At 34.3% G+C, this 12,076-nt stretch overlaps 1 protein-coding gene across 9 annotated transcripts in view; it reads right to left on the bottom strand.

Annotated features, from left to right (window-relative positions):
• The window catches only part of LOC149805811 (glutamine--fructose-6-phosphate aminotransferase [isomerizing] 2-like), a 108,412-nt gene that overhangs the window by 78,216 nt on the left and 18,120 nt on the right, over positions 1–12,076 (bottom strand). For 5 of the 9 annotated variants that reach the window (XR_016419795.1, XM_089950512.1, XM_089950518.1 and 2 more), the window contains exons 1-2: positions 6,528–6,940; positions 2,471–2,578 (exon numbers count right to left, since the gene is read on the bottom strand). Coding sequence is in view for 8 of the 9 variants with exons in the window: in XM_089950512.1 (XP_089806638.1) it covers positions 2,471–2,578; positions 6,528–6,576 (157 nt within the window). In the remaining variant the exon portion in view is untranslated. Of the gene's footprint in view, positions 1–2,470; positions 2,579–6,527; positions 6,947–12,076 lie in introns of those variants that run through there. The other 4 variants (XM_089950513.1, XM_089950515.1, XM_089950514.1 and 1 more) reach the window with 3 other exon arrangements.

Here is a 12,076-nt window from a genome sequence, read left to right as displayed (position 1 = left end):
CCAAGTTGTCACCAATATAAAGATGAACCCAAGATTTCTAAGGAAAACCTTTCATTATATAGGTAACACTATTCTCATCACCTTGGATGTCTGTCCCTTATACATCCCACATAATAAAGTTATCACTGCCTAAAAGGAAGCATGGTATAGTTGACCTGGTTCTTCCCTCCTACAATTGGATCAAATTTTTAACACATGTTCTCAAGTTTAACAATTTTGTATTCAATAGTCAACACTTCCTACAAGTTAATGGAACTGTTAAGGGCAGTAAAATAACACAATATTTGAATGGGAAGAGTCTATAAAAAGATCCTCAATGACACACCCAATAGAATTCTCTAAGATGATGCTGATTCACTGATAGCAGAAAAGGAAAAAAATGATCGGTATAAAATATTTTTTACATTTGCCAAAAACTTCCCTCCTACAATTAAACTAACATCATTGTCATAAGACAAATTCAACATCTTCTTGGATAGTCAATATACCTTCTTGAGGGAAACATAGAAACTGACCTGTATTCTAAACAACTTACTCTTACCAGTATCTACTCCTGGACAGCTGCCACCCACAGCATGTAATTAACAAAATCTTCCTTATGGAATTTGCATTCAGACCAAACACAAATGCTCTAATCTGGCTACCTCTGAAAAGTGGCTCCATGAGCTCAAGGGGCACCTTAGAAGGAGGTGATACAGAAGGAGTTATATTAAGGAAGCTATAAACATAATTAGACTTGTCAGAAGAAGAGCCCTTCTGAAATATAAACCCAATAAAAGTGTTCCATTTATGGTTACTTTCCACTCTGATAGCCAAAACTTACAACAGATCATTTGGAAGCATTGGTACGAGACTGAATCCTCCAAACATCTGATGGGCATATTTTAAAAAGTTTCTTATGATTATATACCACAGACAAAAAATTGAATGACCATCTGATAGATCCCAAGGAAACTTCACAGAGGACCACATATTCAGACACATACTGCTGCAAAAAAAATTGTTTCCTACTGGATAATTTACAAAAGCACGCCCAAGAACAAATTGTTCTGAAGTTAGCTTCTCTATCAATGAGAAGTCTGGATGCTGAACCACAACTGTAATCTATCTTCTAACATGCATGATATGTGCCTCTCAATATTCTGGCAAAATGATTGATTTCAGAAAACAATGTACGAATAACCACAAGTACCTCATTCACAAGAAAATCAACAAGAAACTTGCCAACCACTGCAACTCAGCTCAGCATTCAGTCAAATCCACTGAGAAACTACCATATGAATCTAACCTGGGGTGGACAAGTATAGAATACACACATAAGGAATGATACTGGATGCTACAATTCAAAATTCATGGGGAGTTCAGCCTAAATAAGAGTCTAATCTTTAAAATGTAATCAAAACTACAGCCAGGCATCAGCTTATCATTTCTTGTGATCATATTTACCAAAGTAAATAGTCCACAACAATTATGTCTTATCATTATTATTATTATTATTATTATAGCCCATTATCCCACTGTCTTGACATATTTCCTTTAGTACCTCTGTGTATAATTTACCCCAATATAATTTCTATTGTAAATTTTGTAGCTGCTGCTGATTTTTCAACATGCATGGATTTCATCCCTTGTCCCCAGTCTGAAATTAGGTAAAAAAACTTTATTTCTGTGTGCGATAGTCACAAGATTCCCTTCTTTAATTTCTTGAAAGTTATTGAACACTGTTGAGCTGTTGGCAGGAAAAAAACAGACATGCAGTTTACCAATTTTAAGACCATTTTTTCCAAATTTTTTTGCCTTCTTAATTTCTTCTCCTTTATATCTCTTGTTTGTGCGTGTGTGTTTGTGTGTGTGTTTTGGACTTTTAACATAGCTTTTAACAACTTTTCGGTCATATCGCTACGATGTCTGCAGTGTGGCAGTTTATAGTGATGTCTAGCACTGAGGCATCATGCTGCAGGTATGTAGCATGATGTCCCACCCAGTCCTGACACCAGGCCGACCAGTCCTAACACTAACCTCTTAATGCTGAGCGCCATGTGAGGCAGCTGTTAGTAACACTTTTGTAAATCTTTGGTATGACTCAGCCAAGGATCAAACCCATGACCTATCTCTTGTTTGTATAATTTCTCATCATTCAAACAGGTAGGAGTCAAGAACTGCTCTGGTTTGTATGTAGTGTTTGCTTTATGGATGCAAATTGTTGCTTCCCCTGACAAAGAGCTTAAATTGGAAACAGTTTTATATATATATATATATATATATATATATATATATATATATATATATATATATATATACATTTTTTTTTTTATTGGTGTCAGAGAGATTAGGAATCGTGACTTGTGATTCTGACTTTGGAGTGCTATAGTTTATTTACACTGCCTTTCTGACACTTTTGGTTAAAATTTTTTGCCTCAATCAGGGAGTTTAACTAATGGTGAGAAAGTTACACTGTGTGTACACTTACCAGCAGAGTCATAACCTCTGTACTCTAACCTCTTCAAGCCATTAATCAAGATTTCCAGAATTTCCCTCCTCTTTGCAGGAACCAGGTAATTCAGGTAAGCAAATATTCCTGAAAAATACAGCAAAATAAATTCTTAAATAAACATCCAGAGTTAAAGTGGTCATTCTTGAAAATTGTGTAGTTTGCTGCATGTGTAAATTTCACGCTGCCTTTATAATATCCAATAAGATACACATGTACTTTTGATTCTGCTGTTTGTATCTTCACCTTATTCGTATGTAATTAGTGACATCAATTAAACAGCAAACTCACACTGATGTAAAGAGTTAGTTTCTCCAAGTAATACTATTCATGTGGTACATCACAATATTGTTCACAGGTGTGATGCAGTATAAAGTGAAACACTTTCACAATCTACCTACCTGTACAAATTTTTAGGCAGATTCCACCTGGATTTTAGGTGGATTCAGGGTGTATTCTGCCTAAAAAAAAGACAAATTTCTCATATTCCTAATCAAAGATAACTGTTAGATGGAAAAAAAAGTTCTGATTGTCCAGTTCATTTTCCTACTTTAAGACGGATTTTGGACTTTGACTAATTCAAGCAGAAATGGTAGGCATAATTTTGAACTTTATCAAAAGAACTACACGCACGGATGAATCTTTGGACTTAGAAATTTTGGTGCAAGGTGGATTTTGGACTTGATCTGATGTTTACTCTAAAAAAAATTAGTTATTTTGCTTCCTGTAAAAAAATGCTCTACCAAAAAATTATACCATAGAGAAAATGTGAGTGAAACTTAAGTGAAATCACAGTGAAAATTTTGTGACATTCACTCAAATGTCCTTTTTTCACCAAAATTATGGTATTTTTGGAGATTTCACCAAAGTTTCTGAAATAGTGAGAATTTGTGATTGAAATTTGCCAAAAATTCTCAAAATATAGCAATATTTTCTATTGTAATATCACTGACATTTCAATAAAAAATGTCAATAAGATATAATAAAATTTATTTTTTGTTTCTTGTACAATTTGAATGACTTTCAGCAACATTTATATTTCCTTTATCTGATAGCTGTAATTTTATTGTTCATTTTGGGAACAATAACTTCTTTCCACATCTTTCCTTGTCATGTTTCTTTGTCAAATCTTAGGACAACTAATCTGCATATTTCACCTAAAATTCCACAGAAATCCATATAAAGTCCACTTGAAATTCACCTAAGCTTCTTTAAGTTTATGGTTAGGCAGAAAATGCTTAAGAAACCCATCTGAAATCTGCCTAAGTCCGCCTGGAAAATTTTGTACAAGATTTCAGGTGGAAATCTTAGGCAGATTGCTTTTATTCAAGAAGAATATTAGAACAACTAATCCGCACATTTTGCCTAACTTCCACCCTGAATCCACCTGAAATTTGCCTAAGGCTCCCTTGCTATGAGCAATTATGGTTTAGGCAGAAAGCGCTTAAAAGACCCATCTGAAATCTGCCTTAAGTCCGCCTGGAAAATTTCATATGGGAACTGTATATACGTTCTCAGTCAAGTCAAACTGCAAACAACAAAGATCCTGATCTGCCAAAGCATAATACACCTGCTGATCAAGGTCTGTGAAGTTTCTTCTATTTATTATTCTTAATAAACTGCACAGACCTAGATCTGCTGGCATATTGTGTGACTCCTCTTATAAGTAAGTATATATGGTATAGACCAAGCATGGTAAGTATCTCCTGTATAATAAGTTGGGCACAGAGGGTTATCTCATCACATATGGATTTGGGTTGGTCAAGTGCTCTGGCAAAAATCCACATCACCTATTATTTGTTTAAAATTTATTTTTCTAATATGTACAACTTCAATCTGCTTCACTTCATCATCTCTTACCCTTTTTTTTAAATTTTCACACCATACTTATAAATTCTCTGATAAGTCACTATGATTTTTTGCAATCAGAAACATACTAATTCTAAACTATTACTTACACTAAAATTAGTGGGTTAGTGTATCAAACACTAGCATTTTGCCTCTCATATAGGCATACCTTTGATATCTCTGTGTGATATAAAATTCCACATAATTTTGGTCCATCTCACAATCTAACTCCCCAAGTTAAATTTGTCACAGAACAAAACATTTCTTTTGCTGTAAATCTGCCATCTTACCTGGTGGTAAGTTTAACTAAAGAAATGTAAATCTGCCCCCTTACCTGGTGATGTTTTATTGTTGTTGTTGTAGCATTTAATGGCATTTTCAGCACAAGATAGGCTATACATGGCAGCCAGTATAAATGGTGGAGGAAGAACCTGGGAAAACCCCGGAGAGAACCACCAACCCACGAGAAGCTACTGGCAAGCTTTCTCACATGCCCACATTAGCCAAATCTGAGACCCACCCACCCCACTAATCTTTTAAAACCTGCATTTTGAATTAATGCATATGAATGATGTCATACAAAATCAGATTTCACAGAATTTGCTCAAATCTAGCTGCTCTCAGATTATTATGTCAAATCTCTCAGAAATATTCATAAATATATCAAACGTAACTTAAAAAGATAATGAACCAGAATTCAGAATAGTGTTAACATGAATTTTAATCTTACCAGTACTTGAATGTGAATAAATTATAGTCAAAATTACTGTAAATCTGCCAAAAAAATAATTATCGTGGGTATCTGCCAGATAAACATTATGTGTACAAAAAGGCAAAAGAGGTGTCTTTTAACTTATTTAATGCCAGTCAGTGAAATAACTGACTCGTCCAGAAAAATAGTTTGGATAACTGACTGGAGTTAATTACCAACTGTGTTTTCACTCCAAAACTGTATTCCACAGACAGTGATTATAAGCAAAGAATATGGTCTGTTAATTTTGTCAACCACTTATTAGAGAAGAAACATGACTACCTGTCACAGAAGAGAAACCAGTACTAAATCAAACAATGAACTTCATGCTCAATTCTTTATTTTCTTTTAAGTACATGTGTGTGTATGCTAATCTGATCTTAACTTAGGAAAGGGAATGCTATTACTACTCTATTTTCTGTGCAAATGTCCATAAAAACTGCAGAACTTAACAGCTAAATATGACTAATGTACTGTAACAAAGAATCAGGCTACTTCAATCTGTTCTACATCTGCTGTTATAAATCGGCTACTTCAATCTGTTCTACATCTGCTGTTATAAATGGGCTACTTCAATCTGTTCTACATCTGCTGTTATAAATCGGCTACTTCAATCTGTTCTACATCTGCTGTTATAAATCGGCTACTTCAATCTGTTCTACATCTGCTGTTATAAATCGGCTACTTCAATCTGTTCTACATCTGCTGTTATAAATCGGCTACTTCAATCTGTTCTACATAAGCTATTATAAATCGGCTACTTCAGTCTCTTCTACATCTGCTGTTATAAATTGGCTACTTCAATCTGTTCTACATCTGCTATTATAAATCGGCTACTTCAATCTGTTCTACATCTGCTGTTATAAATCGGCTACTTCAATCTGTTCTACATCTGCTATTATAAATTGGCTACTTCAATCCAAAGATAGGCAACATGTTTGAACATACAATAAAAAGAAATCCAGTTCTTCTCAGTGAATAACAAGTGTATTTCATCTCAAGGATGAAAGACTAGTATTTTTGCCCACTCTTCTGAAATGTGTCCATTATTCACTCAATACAGTAAATATATATATATATATATATATATATATATATATATATATATATATATATATATATATATATATATCCTTTCACCCTTGCTGGAAAATATTCTACATAAAACTTAAGCTAAACAAGCATAATATTCTTGAGAATCAAATTTTGCAAGAAACTAATGTGCAAAAAATATATGAAATATACATTGTTTTCAAAATATGAAGCAATTCTTACAAGTTATTTGCTGTATGTCATTAATATTATTTTATTTACTGTATCTGTACAGCTCAGTAATGATTTATGTCATGATTTACCGTATCAATCTATAGCTACAGTATGAGCATGTTAAATTTGCATATAAAATGCACAAGCTTGAAATGAAAGAAACTCACATACCTCCTGAAATATAAGCATGAAGATTGTGTTTAGCATCAAACCAATCCATGATGATCAAGTTCCTTGATCGGCACAAAGCTATGTACAGTCACAAAAGACTTCTTGTTCATTACATTTAGTTAGTGTCTAATGGCATCACATTCAATTGCAAATTTTCTATTACTGTAATTTAATACACTGACCAATGTTCATGTATTTGCACTGTCTACAATAATTACAATTAATTTCAGAGAGGTTTGCAGCTACAGGCTTCAGTCTTCAAAAGTCCACGCAAAAGAATGACTCAATTTTAAAGGAATTCCTTCAAATAAGTGCACACAAAATTAATTTTTTCTACAAATATTGTATGCAGAATAAATATAAACGTATTGAAGGCATCAGCTCAGTTAAAACTGAACTATCAATAACAGTACATCAATCAACGAACAAGTTAAGCTGTATCATCTGAGCTTTTGGTCTGATGAAAACAAATATCCCTACTGACTTTGTGACGTCTTTTATTTATAATGAAAAAGGAAGTATATTTTAGTTTGTCGACAATCCCATGGGCAAGTCTTCTGCTATGCATGATATTGCATTAGGTTATACCTTACCAACTAACCTTTTCATTTTTCTGCCAAGAATGTTTATTTGATACCCATACAAGTGTATGGGTAGTCTAAATGATGTCTGTTAATTACACACTGGCATATCAAATTTTACTTCCTTCTTGATAATTGTTATCACGCCAAGCAGGTTGATACTTGCAAGTTTATTTGAATTACTCACATATGTTAGCAGAATGCAGCACAGCAAAGATCCAGGTTCTGTCCTATTATGTGCCATTGCAACATCTGCATTTATTTACAAAAAAATCATGGTAAAAAAAAATCAGAATGCACAGTTTTATATTACAAGCCCTAGCTTTCTTTCTTCATAAATCCTACCTATATTCATCAAGTCCCCCATTCTTCTTAAAACTGCACGCATTTTTGCATATGTGTGCGCACACGTGTGTGTGTGTGTGTGTGTTTTACAATAAACCTTAACTTCATGCAGATATTAACATGTAAACATGGTTCCCCTTGCCAACAGGAGAGCACATTAGGAACAGCAACAATATACTGCAGACTAGTATGAAGGACTGCTGATACAGCAATGGGAATTAAGAGCCTTGCAAAGAGAGATTCCTTGACTGCCAATACAGGCTAGCTGGTCTGGACAAGACCAACTGATTGCAAGAATATGATAATAACTAAGCCATCAGGAAGAATATTACTGCAAATTTAATCGTTAAGATGTATCAATGTATAATGTTTTTTCAAGACCAGGTTCAAAACAAAGTTTAATTAATCTCTGTGTAATAAGGTGAAAGATACTGAAGATCAAACAAATGGCTGAAATTACAAAGTTCACTCAATCACCAAGTCTGTGCTTGGTACAGCCAAGTTACCTTCTTGAGGAGCATCCATATATCAGTTTTCATTAGTTTTAGTAAAATAGGGTCCAAAATATTAAGAATATAATGAATACATAGATTAAAATAGTAAAGTCATTCAAGTGTGAACTTTGGCCACAGTGATCTAGTTTTCATATGGATTGGCCACTCTTCCTGAGATACATCCACAAATTTTCACGATTAGGTAAAATAGGTTCCATAATATTGACTGTAAAATTAATGAATGAACAGACATAAACAAATGTACACACAAACAAATGGGCAAATCTTTATATCCCTTCCTTGTTGATGGGAATCTGCACAAGTGAAGATCCGTCTCATAGAAGCAAACACCACAGAAAACACTTTCTTATCATTCCCTCCACTCAACTCTAATTACAACAGAAATTCCAATATAGCAGTCACCAAATCTACTAATCAAATAGGCTAATTGTTTTCTTTACACTAAAGCAAGGAATAATGTGATTCCCTGGATGGAAATTCAACAAATTTGGTATACAGCTTCAAAAATATGGTAACATTCTGCAAGAGATGGTGTGATTCTTGGACCTCTTCCCATGACAGGAGTGTGTGTGTGTGATTTAGATTGTTAACATGGCTTTAATGATTTTAGTCATATCACTACGATGTCTGTAGTGTGGCAGTTTATAGTGATGTCTAGCACTAGAACATCATGCCACAGACAAGTAGCACAATGTCAAACCTAGTCCCATTATCCAAGGCCGACCAGTTCTAACACTAACCTCCTAATGCTGAGCACCATGTGAAGCAGCTGCTAGTACCATTTTTATAAGTCATTGGTATGACTCACCTGGGGTTTGAGCCCATGAACTCCTGCATGCAACACAGGCGATCTAACCACTCAAACCACCAGAGTGGTCCCCCTGAGAGGAAGTCAAAGGTAAAACATATAAAAATTGCAATTATTAAAAAAAAAAATCACACTCTAACGATCAAAATAGTATTAATATAATTAAACATTTGAAGCAGGAAGACATATATATAATATTTCTGGGTTAACAATCCTGATTTACAGCCCAGAAGTGGGGTGGGACATCATAAAAAGCATAGGGATTTGCCATTGTGAGACACTGAAGAGGTTCTAGTTAAATTTGCCATCTTCCAGTGGTACTTAGTAACTGAAAACTATTTGCAATATATACTGATCATGACTTGTTTACAGAATTCACATCAAATTTTGATTTAAAATAAATAGTTTAGATTCTGAAACCTGTTATATTCAAGGAAGGAATGGTTTCTTTGTTGTTCTGAGCATTTGTCTTGTAATCCAAGGTCACATGCACGACACCCACTGAGGTCAGGATGGGTTGGGTGGGAAAGGCACTTAGCCTAATTTCATGCATTTCTCAAACAGATGATCTTTAAAGTATGCTCTAACAAAATTACATGTATTTTCACTCTGCTACCATACAGTCTACACAAGTAAGTCATCTGTGAAAAATATACCTTTTTGAGTACCAATCCCAATTTACTTTGTTCATATAGATCTAGACATTACAAAATGGAAAGAATACAACTAATTTGTGCTTATTCACAGCCACATTGTTAATAATATATCTGAACACAATGGAGGTTACACAATAATACCTGTATTGCTCTGGAAATAGTGGCCAGTCAATGCACCAATAAAATCGAATATCTCTGTTACTAAAATCTACCAATACTAAATTTCCTTCCTGGTTTCAAAACTGTTTGAATAGAGTTTGTCTGTAAAGAGTCTGGTAAATTGTAGTTACATACTGTATTCAGATTTTTGGATGCACAAGACCAGTTGTAACCAGCCTGATATTCATGAATATACAGTGTAAGCTTAAAAGCCAAAACTGAAATTAATAATGGATAAACTCTCATTATCTCTCATTTCTTTATGCTTGTAAATGCCAAATAATTATAAATAATCAACATCTTAATTCAGTAATGACATAAAAATTTAATTTAATCTTTTCTAGAATGCTCATGGAAAAAAAAAACTTTATACCCATTCTGGATGAGATTAATTTACAAAAAAGTCTGGATACTGTGACCCCTCAATATAATGCAACTCAGTATAATACACTCTCAAATAACATGTGAAAGAGCTTGGATCTAATTTAAATGGCTTAATTTTATTCTGTAATGCATTTATATTAATGCATGTACTCACAAGTCAAGCCAAACTGCAAAACAGAAATGATCCTGATCTGCCATAACATAATGTGCCTGCAGATTATAGTCTATTGTGTTGGTTCTACTGATTACTCCTGACAAACTACACAGACCCAGATCTGCTAGTGCATTTATGCAACAACAGCTCTGGGTCTGTGCAATCTGATGTTGGACTCATCTCATAGGCAAGTATATATGGTATTTCACTTGATTTTAATTTCTTACCACTGGCTTCCCATCATTTTATAACATTTTCTTGATATTCTAATGTTGTATTACAACTTCAATAGGGGGCCCCGAGTGGCCGAGTGGTCTAAAGCGCTCACCGTTATGGATCACTGCCATCTCACCTCTGTCTGCGTGGGTTACAGTCTCAGCCTCGGCTAACATTGGTACGTGAGAAAGCCTGCCAGTAGCTTATCGTGGGTCGGTGGTTCTTCCCGGGGTTTTCCAGGGTTCTTCCTCCACCAATTATACTGGCCGCCATGTATAGCCTATCTTGTGCTGAAAAATGGCATTAAACCCTACAACAACAACAACAACAACAACTTCAACAGTGATGAGTAATTAGTCTGTAAACCAATATGGCCACATATTACATCATTCTGAAAAGGGTCTATAGCCATGACACTGAATACTGTTATATAGCATCTTGCAAGCAAGTTTGGGCAGAGTCCTTTAAAAAAAGGGACCTCCTACTGGTTAGAGAACTCTTAAAGATGACCTTGTGCTCTAACTGTTGAACAACAGGTTAAGTGTCTGTACCAGACATAGGTAATCTTTAAACCCCATGTTCAAATAAAATCAATCCCCATTATTTTCATAAATTCTATTTGAACAAGGTGCACATCTGTGTATTGTGTGCATGAAAGACTAGACAGACCTTAATGGCCTGTGATGGATAAAAAAGAAGAAGAATATTAGTAATAATAGTTGTTATTTCTTTCTTTAACAAGGCATTTTAAGTAATGTAAATTGGTACAGAAAGGACATTCTTAATGTACTCACTGATAATTATCGTAATATCAATAATAACCATAAAGTCTTTTTTATGAGGATGCCACAATTAGGTAAAACAAAACTTCTCCCTTGTAGACCTCAATTATTTACAAATGCATCAAATGCAGCTAGGAAACAAATATCTTATGGAAAGGGTTGTGACTGAGTAGTGTACACAAAAGTACTAGAATATGGATTCATTGCCCAGCACTGTGTTCACAAACATGCATTATTGCAAACGTTTTCTTTAACACACACACACACACACACACACACACACGATAATTAATTATCACATTTATTATTTACTGATTATCTTCATGTATCTCATTCATAGCATCAAAACTGACTCAAAAGTGAAAATTTTTAAATATCTTTGAAGTTGGTAAAAAAAAATCATCCCTCACCTTTTGCTTTATGTGTTTATCATGTTTTTGTAAGTTGTTTCTTTGTTTCACAAAGAACCTGATTAGCCTGAAATGTTGGAAAACCATTCTGTAACTGCACCATAACCATTTTTTTGCATTTGGGGTGTGGAGGCTTGGGTAAATTGGATTAATAAGTAAAAATATCAGACAACACCAAGACATGTCGTCTTAGGTGTCAAATCATTGGTCTTGGAGAGTATTTACACATGGAATTTATGTCAGTTTTCTCAATGACCCATTGGGTCACAAGGGCAAAGGTCCAAAGGATGTCATGAAAACATGTTGTGGTAGGGATTAACTTTAATGCTTTTGAGATGTTTGAAAACTTTGTTCATCTTACTGCTTTAGACTTCCTACTGTGTACCTTTGAAATTTCAATGCAATCAGCCACTCTTTTGCTCAAACCATCAGAACCTTCCAGCAGACGTAATTTTACCTTTTGGTACATTTCTTAAATAACTCAAGACCTATCATGTTTTCATATAATTTATAATTAAGATTAAAACTGGTATAAAAAA

Source organism: Sinohyriopsis cumingii, chromosome 2, assembly GCF_028554795.1.
Source record: "Sinohyriopsis cumingii isolate HCF-2022 chromosome 2, ASM2855479v2, whole genome shotgun sequence".
NCBI classification, from domain to species: domain Eukaryota; kingdom Metazoa; phylum Mollusca; class Bivalvia; order Unionida; family Unionidae; genus Sinohyriopsis; species Sinohyriopsis cumingii.
The sequence above is the reverse complement of the archived record's forward strand: the minus strand, read 5'-3'. Positions and strand labels throughout refer to the sequence as shown.